This window comes from Prunus persica, chromosome G3 (assembly GCF_000346465.2).
Source record: "Prunus persica cultivar Lovell chromosome G3, Prunus_persica_NCBIv2, whole genome shotgun sequence".
Classification (NCBI taxonomy): domain Eukaryota; kingdom Viridiplantae; phylum Streptophyta; class Magnoliopsida; order Rosales; family Rosaceae; genus Prunus; species Prunus persica.
In genome coordinates this window covers 7315419-7335467 of record NC_034011.1, presented here as the reverse complement: position 1 = coordinate 7335467, position 20049 = coordinate 7315419, and the positions used below count along the sequence as shown (strand labels likewise).

The 20049-nt window shown below is 35.6% G+C and overlaps 3 protein-coding genes across 4 annotated transcripts; 2 read left to right on the top strand and 1 right to left on the bottom strand.

Moving 5' to 3' along the window:
* LOC18782533 (factor of DNA methylation 1) lies at positions 315-7247 on the bottom strand. 2 transcript variants are annotated; one of them, XM_020559807.1, is made up of 8 exons: positions 7055-7247; positions 5721-6624; positions 5340-5521; positions 4397-4486; positions 4011-4298; positions 3069-3281; positions 1700-1937; positions 315-732 (listed from the first exon to the last, which is right to left on the bottom strand). In XM_020559807.1, the coding sequence occupies exons 2-7, from the start codon at positions 6622-6624 to the stop codon at positions 1707-1709; spliced, it is 1908 nt and encodes a 635-aa protein (XP_020415396.1). In that variant the 5' UTR covers positions 7055-7247; the 3' UTR covers positions 315-732; positions 1700-1706. The 2 variants fall into 2 exon arrangements, with proteins under 2 accessions (XP_020415396.1, XP_007214938.1); XM_007214876.2 differs by having other exon boundaries at positions 5721-6633; positions 7055-7246.
* Positions 13948-17352, top strand: LOC18783948 (60S ribosomal protein L7-1). Its single transcript, XM_007215811.2, has 5 exons — positions 13948-14278; positions 14934-15031; positions 15120-15257; positions 16743-16845; positions 16956-17352. The coding sequence occupies exons 1-5, from the start codon at positions 14093-14095 to the stop codon at positions 17169-17171; spliced, it is 741 nt and encodes a 246-aa protein (XP_007215873.1). The 5' UTR covers positions 13948-14092; the 3' UTR covers positions 17172-17352.
* LOC18782403 lies at positions 19384-20038 on the top strand. The gene has a single exon (XM_007217253.2). It carries the CDS (start codon positions 19650-19652, stop codon positions 19986-19988), a length of 339 nt encoding a protein of 112 aa, XP_007217315.2. The 5' UTR covers positions 19384-19649; the 3' UTR covers positions 19989-20038.

The following is a 20049-nucleotide window of genomic DNA, read 5'->3' as shown; positions in this document are numbered from 1 at the left end:
TAAATTAGGATTAATTAGGACCTCAGACAATCTAAACTACTACAAGAGGGAGAGAGGTTTCTCACACACTACTAAAGTTTTATAGGAATTCGAACCTGAGACTACCCACATGCTATTGAGATTCGAACTTGAAATTACTAGTATGGTCTGCAAGTCAATAACATTTTCCACTACATTAAACCGTTGGCACCCTCACACCATCTAAATGCCACTTGAATCGTATGCATGTTTGCATGAAAGATTGAACTAAATTACGAAGAATTGAAAACACAAAGCATAACCCAAAATATTGTAATTTAAGGTTGGGCCAGGGATGAGAAAAGCTTGGCATAGGGCCTACCATTTACAAAAATGAGCTAGTCCAAGCCTGTCCATACAATCGGTCTAACCCGCGGCTCAAAACATCATATCAAGCTTGGGACGGGCCAATTTTACAATGTTAGCCCAAATACATTCGGTTGGTGAAAGGCATGGCCAATCACCGAACTGGATTCAATAACGTACACTACAGATACACAAGCTGATGAAACCGATAGCAAAATGAGTGGTAAAATAGCAGTCACAAAGTTTCCCACATAAAAATTTAGGTTAATAAGTATTCAAGGTACAATTAATCCAACTAAAGCAGGTTCTTGTCATAGCATATATCCATAAGAGGAAGCCCCATGAAAACATGGCCTTGCCATCCAACCAGTTGATCCAAATTTAGTCTTCCACTTTTGCTACTATTGCCTAGCATAATAAACATCAGAGAGTAAGAAAAACCTTAACAAGATGTTCGTGTGCATAAATGACGGTTCAGGGAATGGTTTTGATTTAGCTTGTCCGACAGTTGATTCTATATGCAGATATTTTACTCGAATCTCGAGATTCTTAGTCTTGGTCATCTAAATGCAATTGAGTGTTTGCAACAACAATATGCTGAAGCTGCGCAAGATGCATAGAGATAAAATGAACTGAAGTAAATTGTAATATGGCAAACTAAACAAGCAAAACCTGAGGAACTTTATTTAGTAGTTCCCCACAAACTTTCTAATGCAAGAACACCAGAAGCTGCCATACACAACAGGACAGCTGTTATTCAATTCTACTAGACACAGATTGAAAAGTTCTTTTTCTGTCAACTATTATCCTTCACCACAACCTATGTTGTCCACAGCTATGAGTGAAATTGTAGTGTCTCCAATTTTGATCCTCATAATTTTCAACAATCGAAACAGGACCTTTATATACAGACTCTGAAGTGGATTAATAAAATCAAATGCTAATATCTAAAGTGGTGTGAGATATATTGTTTGGAACTAATTACAGGCTGCCACTATGCTTCTTTCCTCAGAAACACCCATTCCTTTCCAGTGAATATTTTATCATTGACAAAAATAATTTCAGCATTCTTCAACCTCTCTATTACTGTATAACTTATCAAATTACTGTGTGATGAAACTGCCAATAATCCTGTTGTTACTAGCAAACCACATGCACGTCTTCTACTAATCTTTTATAATAGACAAAACTGAAAGCTTATCATGGTAGAAGGAAGAGATGAAAAATAAAACACTAAAATCCTTCCTGTTTCAAAGTGAATGTGGCAAGGCAGTCATGAATATGTAGATTGTTGGGTTTAACAATCAGCCCAAACTATCAAAACATATAGAAGATCTGGAGAAACTGTAACTTTCAAATAATAAAGAAGGCTCACCTTCACCTCATGTTCTCTTTCGCTTGAGTGTCTTTATTTTGCTTAAGATATAACTGATAACCTCCTTCAGTGTGGCTTTCCTTCCTTCTTTGACGTTCCAAAGTTCAGAGACAGCATACCTCCCACTTGGATTATACTCATTAAGTTCTTTTAAGGCTGTAACGACACACTCATATATCTCATGGCCCCACTCCTCCTTCAGATTCCAGAGCTTCTCATCTTCCTCATTAATTATTTCCTGCATCACACGGCATGGAAGCGAATTAATCATCTTTTTAACCACTTTCCAATTGTCCTTAAGAAAGGGTGATTTGACAGGATTAGTCGTGTCAACCCATATGACTCAATTCAATCTGATGAATTAAATGATTATGCATGTCAACTTGCTCCACACGCGTGATAATTGTTGTGTTTGTGTTGAGAAAATTAGACATGATTAATTAACAGAGAATGTTCTTGTTCGCCCAAATAGTGTAACACCGGGTCTCTCAACCCTACACGAACATGACACATGAAGTCCAATTGCTACCCTTATTTTTGTCTTCATTCTCAAGAAATAGGACAGCAACCACCAACATGTATACACATAAAACTTCAGTTTTTAAATTCTTCTCCAGTTCGTCCAGAACAAGGAAAAGGATATCCAACTCAACTTTTACCCAACTCTCTGACATTGAGCGGATCTCACAATACTATGAGGTAAGATAAAAGTTGGAAAAAGAGTTGAGCTCTACAACATCCTTCAAGACAAAACGCACTCATAATATATACGTATCAATGCATCGCAAGGTAAATTAGCACACACAAATAGCATAAACCCTCCGATACAATAGTAAAATGGGAGAAACTGAGTTGGTTGGGTGCCAAACACGGCCCATCTATAACAGAAGATCCCCAAAATGTTCCCTGTTTGAAACTCCTGTAGACATATAAGAAGATAGAGGGACATGAAAGAAGTTGCATTCAGTCCACAGGTACAACCTTACTATTTTGAAAGTGCACTCCTATCCTATTGAAAATCCCTTAAAATTTATACGATAAACCTAACCTATCTGTATCTCCATAAACCATGTTTCTTGCAACATCTCGAAATATCAAAAGCACGAAAGACTATAAAGAAAAAACAAAGTTGCCTAGTTAATGCCAAAAACTAATTTATGTTTCAGAATTGGTATCACAAAATAACTAAAGCACCAAGAAACAGTTGGAAACAAAACAAAGTTACATATTTGCACTTGAAATAACGAGTTGCTAGATAAGCTTTTTAACATGATATATGGTAGCAAGCTGCAGTGTACAGTTGAACTTGCATTATTGGTTATTGAATGACTTTGGAAACGAAATATTTGACAGTATAGAAAAGATATACCTGAGCATTCCCATCAACAGTTATAATCTTAAAAGGATGCCAATCTGTTTTCGTTAGATTATCCTGCCACAAGGAGCATAAAGTGGAGGCCTGCACCTGTGCTTCCTCATCACTAAATCGTTCCTTGCATACGTTGTAGAAGGGCTTGTAATCAAGATCACCCATTCTCTTTATCTGAATAAGAGATCGAACGTCCAACATACCTCTCAAACCCTAAAGAAAAAGTAAAAGCTTTCGTGACTTTGTTTTCTCTTTACTATAGAGGAAACATATACTAATTACAAAACAGTTTTTTTATACTTCTTTTCCTTAAAAGGATAAGATAGTAGGACTTATTTCCATTTTTATAAGTAAGAATCTAATATGGTGGAAAACATGTACAAAAGATTCATAACTAGCTACATATATCTGATTCTATATCATACTCTGGTCTGATACACAAGATTATGCCAAACAGAAAACATGTGAATTTAGATGATTGCTACAAGAAAATTTATCATATACCCAATAGTCAATATTGTGTCAATATAGAGAAATGAGGGCAGGTGGAGAAATGACCTAGGATTAAAATAGGTCAAGGGTTTGATCCTTTGCTATGTAACCAGAAACAAATAAACCCTGTCAGAGGCATAAAAATAATAAAGAAAATCTAAAACAATTTGGCCATCTAATTTTCGTGAAAGAAATATATGAGCATAGTGCTTTCAATAAACATATAAATGATTTTATGATAATCAAAGGGCTAAACCATTTCCAATTTGGCTGATTTGCTTGGATGATCTTAATTGGGTACTTAAAACATGGATGGTTTTCATCATGGGACCACATTGTAGGTTATAGGACAATACTCTGGTCCATACTTTGCATAAAAGGAGGAAAATTTTTTTAAGATAATTATAAAATCAGTATAGTCCCAAACACAAAGGAAAAAGAATTACATACTGCTATTAATTCTTTACGAGCTTTCTGTAACTCATCATTGCTTTGGCGCTCTTTGGTGATAAGAGTTTGATTTAGAGATTCTAAATCCTCAAGCTCGTCAACCTTTTCCTCCAATTCATCATTCATTTCTTTTATCTTCTTTTGAACTGCATCGTCATCTTGGTCCCCGAGATGCTTCATCACCTCTAATTTCCCTTTTATCTCTTCAATCTCCATTTCCAACTTCTGTTTCGCATCCAACTGCTTTTCTAACTCAAGTATTTTGTTTAAGGCATCCTCTTTTTCCCTCTGAAAAGTTAAGTGTCCTAGTCAGGGAAAACCAAGGAAAATATAATATATTAAGGAAGTTTTACACTTTCTAGTCAGGTTAATAGTAATTCACATACCTTTTGCTCTTCAACCAGTCTCAAGACATTCTCATCCGCCTTTTTCTGCTCCACGGAAGCCAAGTGAAGTGAATTGTTTCTCTGATCATTCTGTGGAAAAAAAAAAAACCTTATTAGTAGCAAGCACACAAACCAGGCAACAGCTTCACTTACTGCCATGCAAACATTTTTTTTTACACAAGATAATAAGCTATGTGCATGCCTGTGTTTCATTTACAAGAAGTGCAAGTGTACTTAAACATTATATCTTGTCTGACATTGACTATGAGGATGCACTGTTGACCAGTTTTTAAAAAAAAAAAAAAACTGGATTGGGCAAGCCCATAGAATACAAGATAAAATGAACCAAACTGAAAATATTTTGATGCATCAGTTAAATGGAAATAATGGATCCTTTTGATAAACTATAAATGACTCTTTTACTACTTGACTCCCAATGCATACAACTAGCCCCTTTTATTGAGGTCTCACATTGTTTAGTCTCCCAATAATCACATAGGAAACTGAGTCTGACTTACACTGTACATACAAAAAGGAAATGATTCTAATGCTACTTGTTTGAAAATGCATGCAATCAGCCCATTTCATAGAGGTCTAGAACTCTTCTAGACTCCTATGTTTATAGAAAACTGAGTGGACTCCAACTTCATTAATTAATTTATACTTCAGACACTTAAATCATTGAGTAATGAATAAAGCATTCACTGACTTATAGAAATTATCAACTCAAATTCTAGAAATATCTACAAGTCTAATAAACTAAGTTAGAAATTAAATTCTGTCTAGACTGATGTCAGTCATATTTGTAGCTAAATGACCTAATACTAGTATAGCGTATAGCTAACAAACTGCAAAAAGTGGACTGCTAGAAAACAAGTAGATTGAATGGTTAAATTCTTAAAATGCACAAAATTTAATAGTACAAGAATATGACATATATTACCTTCTTCTTATCCTCGTCAAGCTTTTGCCTCTCACGCTCAGTGAGTGCTTCACGTTTGTTTAATTCTTTGCTCCAGGAATCAAGTTTCCTTTTCTTAGACTCCAACTCATAATTCAGTTTCTCTTGTTCGTCTAAAATTCTTCGAACATTGTCTCGTGCAGTCCGCTGCATCTTCCTCGTTTCTGATAAGCACAAAAATGTTTCGTCAAGGAACAATAACAGAATTTTAAACAGGACCCAACAGTACCATATACTGTATAAGAACATCAAATGCAGATAATAAATTTCACGACAAATGCATAGGCACATTTAAACAAGACAATGTCCTCTACACATGCCCATAAACAAAAACAAAGCACACAAAAAAGGACAGAAACAAACCTTCAACAAAGTCGTTGTGTAGCTTGTCTTTCTCTTCAAGCATCCTACTTAATGACATTGTGTTCTCATTGTATTTGTACCTTAGTTCATCCAGATTTTCATTTGTCATGTCAATTTTATTGGCTAGGCTGGCCACAACATCATTTCTGTTTTGAGCTGCTTCCTGGACAATGTCAGATACTGTTCTTAGCTTTCCTTCCTCGCGAAGGAACGTCCCCATCGGCCCTTGGGAATGATAATCATCAGCACGTGCACACCACCCATAAATACTTGAGCCAGGAAGTTGCTTTCGTGCATTCCAATCCTTTTTGCCATGACAGTCAGTTTCAAACATTTTCTCAAAATCAGTAGCATTCCCGAAACCACTCCAATCTTTACTAAAGCACACCACGGCACATGCAGCTGGCTCTTCTTCATTCAAAAAGGTATGAACTTCTGAAGGTTTATATTTAGAAAACTTCCTCAACCAGTATCTAGAATCCAGCAAATCTTTTCCATCCTTTGGCTGACTCACAATGTTCACAACGATGCCAGTCCAAGGCCACACATAGAGATCTTCTTCTTGCTTCTCTTGTGGAGCGACAGGTGTGGGTAAAAGTGGGCGCTGTATTTGGTCTGCTTCACTGGCTAGGTCATTCTCCAAATAGATGGCCAAGGCAATGTGGTTGGCCTTCTGTTTGGCACTTCTGTTAGCAGAACCTTTACCCACCCCAGAAGCATGTTGGAAGAGGTCCTTGAACTTGTAATCTTGTTTCTTCTTCCCGGCACAAAAGGGGCATCTAAGAGTGCCATTAGGACCCTTTACTTTATACTTTCCCTCCCTCAACTGCTCATATGGTTTATCTTTGTAATCGTTGATCTCAGACTCACTAATATCCGACTCTTCTTCGGAGCTGTAGTCCATCTGGATTATCTACAAGCATTACAAATCACTAAACCCACTACACCGGAAAACTTGCAACAAGACAGTTTAAGGTAATTACAGCATGGATTTGACTCCAAAGGGTCAAAATCAAAAACATAATTGAGAAGAAAACAAAATTGAACATACAATCAAATGCTTTCTGCGTGTTTGAAAATAACGAATACAAAAACAGTGTTTGTGTGCAAATTACTTCTGTGACTTAAAACTCATGCTTCATTCTTCATGCTGAGTTCATTTTCCCTACATTTCTCAGTCACAGAAACTACATTTCAAAATTCCAAACAAAAACCTCTTTGCTACCCACAAATTTGAAGCCGCATTTCAACATGCAGATAACACAGGATCAACATAATCAAACACATTATCAGCTAATAAGTGCAGATTGTAGAGAGAGAAAGTGAGAACTTACAGTAGAGAGAGATAGACAGTGACAGTGTTCCTCGAGCTCTTCGTCTTCTTCTTTGGGTTGGGTGAAGAGTAAAATGGTCAGCAGCGAGCCCTAGTAATGTTTTTGATACCAGAGGTGAGGATCACGTGACTGGAGCTCAATTAGATTATTACAATTTGCCAGCAATGATTTGGCTACGAGTCGTTGTGGGCTTTTTCAACTTATTTTTCTTGGTCGATATTTCATTGTGGGCTAGGGCAGCCTTTGGCCCCAAATTCTTTTCCAGATGACATTTGCTGCTATTGTTTAAATATAACTGAATCCATTACATTGGTCGATATTTGCTTCGTTGTGTTATTAAGACTCCCTACCTCCAATATTGATTGAATAAAAAAATTAATTTTTTTTTTTAAAAAAAAGAAGACATTTTTACTTACTCGAATCAACTCTTCTTCCCCATAATTGATCCAATACCTGGTTTTAAAAGTATTGGATTACTGATTTTAAAAGTGGCATCCATGTATTTTTTGATCCCTTGTGTGAATAAATATGGGAAGATATTGGATTGCAAGGACTATTTTTCTGACATCTAAGGTCATCTCTAGTCATGGGCTATATCTCAAATATAGTCCTAAAATAATGCAAAACTCATCTCTAACCATGGGCTAAACAAAATTTTGGCCAAATTTAGAGGGCCATATTTGGCCCTTTAGCCTTCCAACCGGATCAAATGTAGCCCAGCTTTGGCCTAGGGCAAATTTGTAGTGGGACCCATCCATGTGCTTTTTAACAACCAACATTGTATAGATTTTTAAAAGCCCTTCAAATGTTTCAATTCGTAGTGTTAAAGAAAAAAGTATAAAAAATAGTTGGCAATGACGTTGGAGGTCAAATCTACCCACTTCTTTTTTTTTAAAATAATAAATAATAAATGTGGTCAGCTTTTCAAATATTTTCAAGTGTTGTTTAAAAACAATTATAAAAAAAAGTCTTGTTTATGACCATTGGAGCTCAAACATAGAAACCCATCATTTTTTTTTTGTCTTCACATTTTTAAATATTTGGTATTGTTTAAAAAAAGTAAAACAAATTTTGGGTCATGACCGTTGAAGGTCAGACCCTTGAAACCCTTCCATTTTTTTTTTTTAAATTGCCTTTGTTGGCTTCTTTTTTTCTTTTTAATAGTAGTTTAATTAAATTAAACAATATATGGTTGTGGAATGTATAAATGTTGTACCATAGTTTTTCTCAAAATAATAAAATATGAAGGACCCTAAAATATAGTCATGCATGGTTGGAAATGGAAAAATTTAGTCATGCACTATTCTTTAAAAAATTAATATTTTGGGGGGCTAAATTTTTAGCCCTGGACTACATTTCGCCCTAAGGTTAGAGATGGCCTAACGTTTAAAAAAACAAATTCAAAGACCCAAAATGAAATCCAACGGCCAAAATATTAATATTAATAAATCTAAACCCAAAAAATCATCCTAAAGTATATAAACATTCACTTATTTGTTTATAATTTGTGTGTTGGCATTTTACCATTTATGAATTCAAATTTTGTTTTTGAAATTTGAATTTTTAGGTTAAAATGTTCCGAAAAATAAATCACGACGTTATAAACAAAAATTCACTCAAAAAAAATTAGGGATTAACTATTCTTAAACAATTTAATAAAGCTGCGAACTCAAATTTTGAGTATGTAAGGTTGGAAGACATAGTTGTTTGAATCCAGGCAATACACATAGTTGTATTTTGAAGGGCCGGGGGCGGAATTTAAGTTTAGCCTCATTTGGGTTGGAGATGACCTTAGAACCCAAGAGGCATCTTTTGGGCAAGTTATCTTTCCTACAACGGGAAACTTTAAGATCATTCCCAATAGGGTTGGAAGTGAGTCTCTATACTCTATGGGGCTATAAAAGTAAAAAACCCAAAATGAAAAAGCATCGCTAGTGACACACATTTAATATTTCTCTTTTAAGGTTGATAAAGTCACTTATCTTAAATAATAATATAGATATTTTGGATACAATAATATCTTATTAAGATATAATATTTAATCTAGTACATAATAGGTTTCAAAACGATGAATAAGTAGTTGGAAACACATTTCGAAAGTGCGTATTATGTTTGTCCCTCTAATTTGACAGGTAAAACAAACTTAATATCAGTCCTTTCATAACATAACTTTATCACAATAGTGTGCCCATGAATCAGCTTGAATATGCAACAAAATTTTCACACAAAATGAGCATTGGATCCTTTGTTATGATTGTTTTGTCAGGCATGGTTTTGATTTCACAACTTCAGATTTTGTGACACATTTCTCATTTTATTCTCTTGGCTCATGTTGTTGTATTGAAGATGCTATTGGGTGCTCGCTGCTCACTAACATTCAAGGCCAGTATAAATCATGTTCAAATTGCATTGAAGGCTAGTTTTCATCATGAGTTGACCATCCCTAAATTTAACCAACCAATTACTACACAAAACATCACAAAAATGTGATATAATCATTTCTCATGCCTTATGGCATGAGATGAAATTTGAAAACCTTATAATTGATAGAGAAATAGAAAGACCCACAAATGTCTCAAATTCTTGTTCGTGCAACAAGATGTATAATGAAAACTGTAGAAACATTGGTCATGGACACAGCTATATGTAAACCAACTCATTTTTTGTGATAGAGTAATTAGTGTTAAATCAATAAAGAATTTTGCATATTCTTTAACGAAACTCACACGTTAGATCAAATTATTCCACACGTTCAAGTACTTAGAATAATAACAATTTAGTCTTCGTTTTTAGGAGTTTAGTGGAAATTAGCTTATGCTGTCTTAGAAAAAAATAATCCACACTACCTCAACAACTCCATAAAAGAAAATGAAAATTGTAACCCACCCTTATAAAAATTCATGACTCCAACTTTGCTGGAGATAGTTTATAAAATATAAAAAGGAATGAGGTATATTAAATAATAATTATCATGATGGAAACCCAACCTAGCCCTAGTAATAACGAGTCAAATGAGTGTTAGGATGGAATGCTAGAAACTTTAGAGCTCAGTTCACAAATGTTATATTTAGTCAAGCAAAATTAAGGACATTTGTCTAATGGATGTGGAGCATTGTACTCTTAATAACTCTATTGTGTATTTAAGGATATAAATGACAAATGCATATAAGACATTTCCCTAAAGTATAATGAAACAACTTGAAATAGAATAAGACATTTCGCCCCTTTTGAAATAGAATAAGACGTTTCTCTAGGTCCATGATTAGTTATGAAACATGATATACGCATAGCCATAACAATCGCATATTAAATAATTCTTGGAGAGACAAAATAAAATTGTTCGAGGCATCCGACTAATCATACAATGTCCTTGGTCCAAAGTCTAATGACATCTCACATGCTATTTATTTTAAAGTATGATAGAATGAAGTGTATATTTTTAATTTAGGGAGGATGTATAAAAACTTCAAATATACAACCACTTTATTTTGAAAATATATAATTTCATTTTTGTTGTTGAGATGGAGTATAAAACAACTTGAAAATTCCATGTATTTGCATACATCTTTTTATAGTTTCTAAATGGGTATATATTCACAAACACAATCCTTTAGTCGATAGGTACTTGTGTTTATAAATACGACACTTCATTTGAATAAGTGTGTTTGGTTTGATTTAGGGTCTAAACCGTAAACTAAACTAATCACGTCAATAAGGATTTGGCCAAACCATAATTAACCCAATAGAATCAATTTAGGTTGGTTTCGTACATCAATGTTCTTGATTTGAGCCAATTCAATTTAGGTTTTTACTCCACACCTATTTTCTAGTAATTTTTTTTATTGATTACAAGCCCAAAATTAATAGTTAAAACGCATGTATTTGGATATTAGCTTTCATATATCAACTTTTAATACATTTTTTTGTATTTTTCTATCAACTTAATCCAAATCGACCTAATAATGTGGATGTCCAAAAATGGAACCACCTTAGAGGTCTATCTGCCTTCGATTAAGGACATGTTGATGGTGATGATCATGTTGATTTGTCGATTAGGCTGCGGCAGGACAGTAGGCTGGTCACGTAAGTATTGCTCCTGTTTGCCTTCCTAAACGAAACACTCAATGATGGTGTGTACGGATATACAAGATTCGGTGTCATGACCATTGTCTTAGTGGAATCAGCAGAACAAGCCAATGTCATGGACGTGATGCCTAGAACGCTTCCACAGTGGTGGAATGAGAATTATATGAGATTCAGAATAGGGTTTACAACATGATAAACAATGTAATACATGAACCTGATGTTGACAAGTCAGCAAGTCACACCAAGATGTCACCCATGAATGGAATCTACATCAAAAGTAGGGGTGAGCATCACATACATTCATTTGCCCATCAAAAGAGGCTCCCACCAAGATTTGAAAATAAATAACGAACATAATAATAATAATATAATGAGATCTCGATTTGATATTAGAAAACAGTGAAAAAATATGCAGAACACAAACCGTATCCATTTACAGTGGATCCAAAATCAATTGGCATGCTCAAGCACTTTCACAAATATTTTTTGGAGCATTGTAGTATCTGCTTGTCTGACGATCGATCCTTATAGGCCAACTACCCCTATTAGAAATCATAATCAAATCCAACTCATCTTGTACAGTAGTGAGAATATCCAGTTACCCACTACATCGCCTCAACAATCTGCATAATCCCTCCCCCCTCACCCCCCCTCCCCCCAACAAGAGGTTTAGGGAATCGAAATCCAAGGAAGATGATATGTCCCCTTTACCCTCAAGTCATTGAGGATAATGCCTATGAGCCCCTGAAAAATTCCAAAATATTATTACGCTCACAATATTAATTGCACAGTTCTGAACACGAAGGTAGGAAAATAAGAAAATCAAAATAGTAACTGCCACATGGCAGCTTGTGATTGGACCACTTGACAGCTTGTGATTGGCTTGCCCATCAATGATTGAGTTCATATATTTTTTAAGATATAACTAGGTTCTATAGTACTACTCGGTGAGCTCATTTAATCTAGACCATTGATCTATTCTAGGATTAGATCTAGACCGTAGGATCAAATCAAAGACTTCGGATTTGATCTAAGCCATTAGATTGGTAATTAAGAATGCATATGGACCATTCATCTATGAACTATCATGCTGCTTCCCACATTTTATCAAACTCAACTTTCAATATAGACCTTCAAATTTAATATTTGAATTAATCCGAACTGTCTGAGTATTCTATAAATACGCATTCCTTCATTCATTTTCCTAACACCTAAACTGTCCAAAACCTTCCTCCCTATCTTCCTCTCCTTCACCATAACCATCCACCTTCTGAGAGTTGCTATTCACCCAAAATACTATTCATCCTAAGTCACTATTCATTCCAAAAACAATCTACGTGGTCACTATTCTTGGTTTCGTGCAACTTTTATCATGGGGTACTATAGGGGTGGTTGTGGTTCGGTAACCCCGAATTTTTCTTCGAACCGCAAACCGACTGACTATTTACAGTAAAATAATTTTTGAAACTGCAAAACCGTGAATTAACGGTTTAAACCGATTTGAATATTTTGGGCCTAAATTAGACAATTTTAGATTTAAGTGTGGTCTTTTTGTATCATAAAAATTCAATCTTCCACACTTTTAAGCCTAGGTTTGATGCTTCTTTTAAAGCTTTTTGAGTTCAAGCATACTTTAATCAAAAAATATAAATTCACAACCTAAAGAAATAAATTCACAACCTTAACTTCTCAAGCATATATAAATTTACAACCTAAAGAATTAAATTTACAACCTCAACTTCTCAAGCATTCACAACCTAAAAAAAAATCCAATTCAAAGTTAATTAAAGTTACAAAGCAAAAGGAGAACTCAAGTGTAGGTGGTGGTGAGTGAATTTTATTATAAGAAGAAGCCCTTCTTTATGAGTTGGAGTGGAGGTTGTGTTCGGGTGTATTGGTTTGTGTTTGGGGGATTAGAGGCATTAGGTGTGTTAGAGTGGCTAGACTCCATCTATAACACAACACAACACAACACAAAAGCAACAACATAAAAACATATTAATAATAGATTAAACTCAACCAAATTAAAACACAACATTTAACTACTAAAATGCAATTTTAAAATATATATATTTGCGATTTGCAGTAACCGCGAGTTGCCAAAATCACATACCGCAACCGCAATTGCAGTTCAGTTTCTAAAACCACAATTTTTGGTCGGTTTTTAGCTATTGCGGTTCTAATGCGGTATAATGTCGGTTGGTTTTTTCGATTTTTCGGTATAAAATGCCACCCCTAGGGTACTATTCATCACAGTATTTTACCAAGGTAATTTCTTTCCCTTACCTCATCCTTTATTCATATTTAACTCCATATTTCCTTTCTAAAGTGTTATTCTGCCAGTGAAAAAAAAAAAAAAGACCGAGAGGAGAGCTTTCTTCCTCCTTCTCCATTTTTGAGAGTCCTTGGCTTCTCCCCATCCGAAATGAGTGTTTTTTCCCTAAGCAATGTCTGCCAACTCGACTGGATTTTTTACCCGAAAAAATCGACTTTTTTGGTATCGGTCGATTATTGAGCCGTTTTTTGGCCAAACCCGACAATCCTGATTGTCGAAGCGATTTTGAACATCAAGAACCGTCGGTGAACCGAACTTATATCAACAAAACAGGCTAAATATATTATAAAAGTTGAAGGGATGAGGTTTTGAACCCTTGACCTCCAACTCAAATACTCAACCTCTTACCGCTACACCAACATGGTTCATTGATGAAATTTTTTATCTTTAATGTATTTAACCGTTACAAATCAGATGGTATTAAAAAAATATTAAATAGTTAGGGTTTTTGCTAACATCTGTCTAGCACCACCACTTTAAACCCTAGTCAGCGTCTTCTACCTCTCCCTCAGCGTCCTCTCTCTCTCTCTCTCTCTCTCTCTCTCACACACGTCTTCTCTCTAGATTAAATTTCTGAATTTTTTTTTCCTGGGTTTGTGTGGTTGAAGAAGAGGGTCATGGGGGATGAGATGGCAGATAAGATGAAGTATGTAAATGAGGTTGTATTGAAGAGAAGGAAAAGCAATGAAGAGCTGGCTTTAAGGAGGAAAGAGCAGTTGGAGCAGAGGAAGTTTAGGTCTCAGAAAAATAAGCAAGAATTTATTAAGAAACCTGAAGATTTCGTCAAAGAGTTTCGCTACAGGGTAAGCCATTTGCTCTTTTTTGTAATTTATTTGTAACCGATGTTTTGGTATTGTTAAATTTCATGGTTTTCCTTTGTTGTATTTGTGCAAAAGAAACTCAAATCAACAAGTTTGAATTTGAGGATCATTCTATCGTTGTATATGTAAAAGAGGGTATTACCTTTTAGGTGTTTATCAAAGTGCCCAAATGTTGTAAGTTGCTGTCTTTATGCTCGAGTTCTTTGTGAGACTTTGGAAGGGGATTGATCTAGCAATCGGCTTGCATATAAAGAAACTGTCAAAGGAAGCTTTGATATATACTTATAATAGTGATTTTGGTCTAAAGATTGGGTTTTGTTTATAAATAATGTTGAAGTTTGAGATATTTGTAGAGCACTTCCTCTCTAGATTTTGGATTTGAGAATAACGTGTTAAAAACTTAAATGATTTTATATGGTTAAATCTGTAGTAATTGGAGTGTGTTAAGCTAGAATTGCGAACTTGAGATAGATGGCTCTTATAAGCTTGTTGAGTAGGGGTATTCTTGCTATTTATCCAGTATCCTTGAGCCTGGTGATGTTTCCACAAGCTAGTTTTTCTATCTGCAACTTCATTTGCATATTCTGTCTAAATTTTGTTGAAGTCCTTGATTGAAATTATCTGCTCTTTTTATTAGGAGATGGACCTCGTCCATATGAAACACAGGTTAAAGAGAAAAAGGCCAGAATTGGAGACAACTAACTCACAGCTTCTTTTGGTCATTCGCATACAGGGGTGGGTTTGCAATTTAAGATGATGAGTTTTTGTTTCGCTTTATCTTTATCTTGAACCTCTATTTCTAATTTCTATTTTTTTTTTTCAGGAAAAATGACATGCACCCTACTGTTAGGAAGACCTTATACAGCCTAAGATTGAGGAAGATTTTCAATGCTGTCTTTGTGAAAGCAAGTGATGCAATAATAGAGAAGTTGCTGAGGGTGCAGCCGTATGTTTCCTATGGGTAGGGTGTTGAACATCCTTTTATTTTTCTAATTTTTTGCCAACAATTCTAAGAGTTTAAATGCATTACAAGACATAATGGCATTCTCATATAAATTCATGATTTGCATTCTGAAGTGAGCAATAGTTGATTTTCTGTGATAGACAATTAGGAATTCATATTTTTTAATGTTTGCCGATTTTTTGATTGAGCCTTGAGAATTCTGCCATGGTTGTGTTGGGACTTTGTATTTAGATGTATCTGAGGTCTCCTTGTTGTCCGTCTCATATCAAACTTTTTAAGCTTCATGTGTGAGCTTAAGGCTTGACGTTCTACAAATGCTTGCATGCTATGTACAAGAACAAAGTTGGAACCTGTCATCAAGCGCATAACTAACTATAAGTTAAGAACTTCAGTATCTGCAGGGGAGCCGAAACCGGACTCTCGTTAACATTCACATTCTGATGGATATCAGTGGACTTTATAGAAGTTTTCAGTGTCCACATATATTATAAGAGATGCAGTTATATATAGAAGTTTTTGTGTACTCTATGTTTTCTATCTATTTACTTGTCAATTCCCATATTGTGTCTGTTTTGGAACTGTTTAATATATCAAACCTTGAAATGTCCATTGTTTGTTAGGTTTCTTCTCTGATAATTGAGCCTTGGTCTAGAACATTTATTGGGTTCTTTGAGGCTGTCAAAGTTCAAAGAAGGCTTATAAATTATAAGGAAGGAACAAAGTCTTTTACGTTAATAGCTGGGGGTTGTCTACAAGATGGGTAGGATCGCCATACATATGAGTTTGTCTGTGGCTTTAGGAATCTTATTCTGTCATTCAGTCTTATCTTTGGCCATATCTGTTTATAATGTATGGAGCAATTGTTTACTTAATTGCATGTGAGCAAAAGCTATTGCGGTATCTTTTGTTACGCTTGTGCTGATATATATTTTGTCCCCTTAAGTTTTTTCGTTTCCTTGTTCATATAACAATATTTCTGGTTAGACAAGGAGGTGCAGAGGGTGTTCAAGCCAATATGGAGGATTGAATACAGGTCTAGAGATTTTTTATTTCAAAAAGAAATTCCGCATACAGTTGTAGGTGCTTTTTACAATCTTGAGCAGGGAGTTCTATGGTTTCTAAGATTTAAGATTCAATCATCAAGTCAAAAGTTTTATACTTTTTCTATTCTTTGACACCAAGTGGCTGAAATCCTTTCATAGTTAATATCTATTTTGTCATCTCTAATGTCTTAGTCCTAGGATTTCATTTATTTTTTGTTCCTGTACTTGAACTCCAATGTTGAGAAGTATAGTTGTTTTTGGTAGTCGCATGGCTAGACAACATTCACTATAATTCCCCAAATCTAAATTAATCAATCTTTTGAATTATATGGACATCCTGTTCAAAAGATCCAGGAATCAATAATTTTTTCCCTCATAGTGGTGCCTGTATACTGACCAATGCTTCATGGTTATGATGATATTTTGCTTGTTTTCGAAGGTATCCTAACCTTAAGAATGTGAGGGAGCTGATTTACAAGAAGGGTTTTGCAAAGATAGACAAGAAGAAAGTTCCTCTGACAGACAACAACCTTATTGAACAGGTAGTGGATAATGTCTTGTTGAATGTTGGGCATAATTTACAAGTCAACTTCTTTTTTAAAAAGTTTATTAAATATACATTCATAATTTTTACCCGTCTTTTATCTGGCAGGAAATGGGGAAGCATGATATTATATGCATAGAAGATATAGTGCATGAGATTGCTACCATTGGCCCACATTTTAAGGAGGTTACCAGTTTTCTATGGCCCTTTGTGCTCAACAAGCCAGAAGTAGGACTAAAAGGGTCAAAAATGGCATACAAGAATGGTGGAGACGCGGGCGATCGCGAGGACAAGATCAATGAACTAATTAGCAAGATGAATTAGCATGAGAAGAACAGGGGTCTCAAGATAAATTATTTTGGTTTAATGAGGATTGCAGTTGTATTCTCTTTTCATATACAAGAACAGTGTTGTATGATGTCTTGATGCAGTAAAAGTCGTCAAATGTTGAATTGTTCTTAGTACCCATTTTTCTTTGCTGATTCTGAAGTTAATTTCTTATTTACTTTTTCCTTTACTCGATACACATATGAAATTGCTTATGAAATTTGCGACTCAAAATCAAATCAAAATCACGTGTACTGCAGTGACCTTTAAACAAAAAATCGAGTGATAATTGCCTGCAAGCAACTGTTTCAAAAATTCAAACCTTTCTTCTTCTTTTTGGAAAAATATTCCCATGTAGAACAATTTTTTTCGACGTACACTGAATTATTTTGTTGGAGGCATCAAAAGACAGAACATGGGTTAGGGTTAAGAAGAAAATGTCCATCTTAACCCAAGTTATGTTTGGTGATTGAGATTGAGTTGGATTATGAGGTAAAGTTGAATTGCAAGATTGTCGCTCCCTTTTGTCCAAGTTCAAATCCTCCTCATTGTATATTAGATTAATTATCAAAAAAATATTTGTTTATGTTTGACTACTAAGATTGGATTAGATTGGATTATGAGCTAAAGTTGGATTGAGATGGATTGGATTATGAGAAGTTGGATTACAATTGCAAGGTTGTCCCTCTCTTACACTCAAGTTCGAATCTCCCTCACTCTAAATATTTACTGTAGTACTCCCTGAAATTTTGGTCAAATCTCACTTTATCTCCTGAAAGTTAAAATGACCCACTTAACCCCCTTGACCAAGGTTTGGTGTTCATTTTGCCCCTACCTTTATCTCTATTAATAATTTCGTCAATTTTGATGACGTGACATGATTATTTTAGTCTTTTTACTATACATGATAATGTGTCAGATGCAAGCCCCACTTTTTTTTGCTTAAGTAGACTAAAATATTAATAATAAAAAATTAAAATAATGTAATTACTTTGTTAATAGAAAAAAAATATCAAAAATGGAAAAAAAATTAATATTAAAAAAATCTCTTCTTCACCATCTCTCTCCCCCTGTCGTCGCCTCCCATTCCCTTAACTTCACACCATAAGATCACCACCACCACCTAACCCAAAGCCACCCTCACTACCACCACTCCAACATTACCCAACATCACCCACCCAGCAACCAACCCTTACCACCCTCCCACTATACAACTTCTCAAGACACCCCCACCTCTCTCTCTGTTCCTCTCACTTCTCCCAAGCCCAGCCTCGACATCCACATAGTCACCCACCTCGCCACGACCCCCCCCTTCCCTAGCCCCTTATTCTGAACCCGCCCCCTCTTTCCCAGCACAACCCATTAACCCAAACCCTTAGTCCACTCCTAAAAACATGGCCTCCATCAACGACGGACTGGATCTGGAAATTTCTTTGCTAGCCAAATACCAAAACATGTATTTACCAATCTAGGCCAACTTGAATATCTCAATCTCTCCATTAACCATTTCCAAGGACCACTGCCATAAAATTTTCCCAATCTTAAACGCCTCCATTTAGTAGTGAAACACTTTAGTGGCCCAATTCTTGAAGATATTGGTTTGATATATGGTCCTTAGCATATTGACCTACTTCAAAATCCACTTGAAGGAAAAATTCCATCCTCTATAGGCCAACTCAGGGAGCTCCAATACCTTGATCTTCAAAACAATTCCTTAAATTCTTCAATCCCTATGGTGGGTATGATGATTTAGATGGTAGGTTTTGATGTTTGGATATGTGGGTATGGTGGTGCTGGTGGTTTATATGGTGGAGGGATATAGGAGGTGGTAGTGGGGAGTAGGAGGGGTTGGTGTGCGGTGGTTACTGGGGAAAAGAGAGAGATGAAGAAGAAGATAATTTTTTGATTTCAATTTTTCAATTTTTTTAATTAAATAAGTAATTAATTTTTTATTTATATAATTAATATTTTAGTCCACTTTAAGCAAAAAATAAAAAAAAGTGGAGTCTGCATATGACACATCATCACTTGTGAAAAAAAGATTAAAATAGTTCTGCCACGTCATTAAAATTGACAGAATTATGAATAGAGATAACGGTAAGGGGCAAAGTAGAATATGAAACCTTGATCAAAGGGGTTAAGTGGGCTATTTTAACTTTCGGCGATAAAGTAAGATTTGACCAAAATTTCAGAATATTACAATAAATAAGCCTTAGATTAATTATAAAAATAGAATAACAACTTTATTTGTGTTTGACGCTGAAATTAGATTGGGTTAAGGTAAAGTTGGATTTCAAAGTAATCTCCCTTCATCCAATTCGAATTCCAAACCGTAGTTAATTTTCCAAAAGAAACAAAGGTAACCGCGTAGGGGAGAGCGCCTGGCTTTGAGCAGAATGTGATCAACAAATAAAAGGGCAGAAGATTCAAACTTTCTTCCGAACCAAACACCACAATATTTCTTCGAAACTCCAAATGGACGACAATGATCCGTGGTTAGCCCCAGACAAGCTTCACCATGTTCTCTTCTGCTTCTCTTTCACCCTCGTCTTCTCCACATTAGCCGCCCGAACCCGGTATCCGTTTCTACGTCGTCACTCTATTCGGGTCGGATCCATTCTCTCTCTCTTAGCCGGCGCAGCCAAGGAGTTCGCGGACGAGCTCGGGTTCTTCAGGTCCGCCGGAGCCTCCGCTAAAGACGCCGCCGCCGATATCCTCGGCGTCCTGATCGGTTCCCTTGTGCTATATTTGATTAAGTACACGACTCGACCCGAGAATGAGACGGGTCGGATCAAAGAGGATTCGATGGTCTGATCGGGCTTTTGGGTCAGTATGGTTAATGGGGTTGTTTTTGAGGAATATTGGTGGGTTTGGG

Coding starts and splice junctions, on each gene's coding strand:
- LOC18782533 (XM_020559807.1), bottom strand. CDS start 6,624: ATGGACTACAGCTCCGAAGAAGAGTCGGATATTAGTGAGTCTGAGATC. Junction 4,299..4,396: donor GACTGGTTGAAGAGCAAAAG/GTATGTGAATTA, acceptor TTAACTTTTCAG/AGGGAAAAAGAGGATGCCTT. Junction 1,938..3,068: donor CTGTTGATGGGAATGCTCAG/GTATATCTTTTC, acceptor CGTGTGATGCAG/GAAATAATTAATGAGGAAGA.
- LOC18783948 (XM_007215811.2), top strand. CDS start 14,093: ATGGGGGATGAGATGGCAGATAAGATGAAGTATGTAAATGAGGTTGTA. Junction 14,279..14,933: donor TCAAAGAGTTTCGCTACAGG/GTAAGCCATTTG, acceptor TCTTTTTATTAG/GAGATGGACCTCGTCCATAT. Junction 15,032..15,119: donor TTGGTCATTCGCATACAGGG/GTGGGTTTGCAA, acceptor TTTTTTTTTCAG/GAAAAATGACATGCACCCTA.
- LOC18782403 (XM_007217253.2), top strand. CDS start 19,650: ATGGACGACAATGATCCGTGGTTAGCCCCAGACAAGCTTCACCATGTT.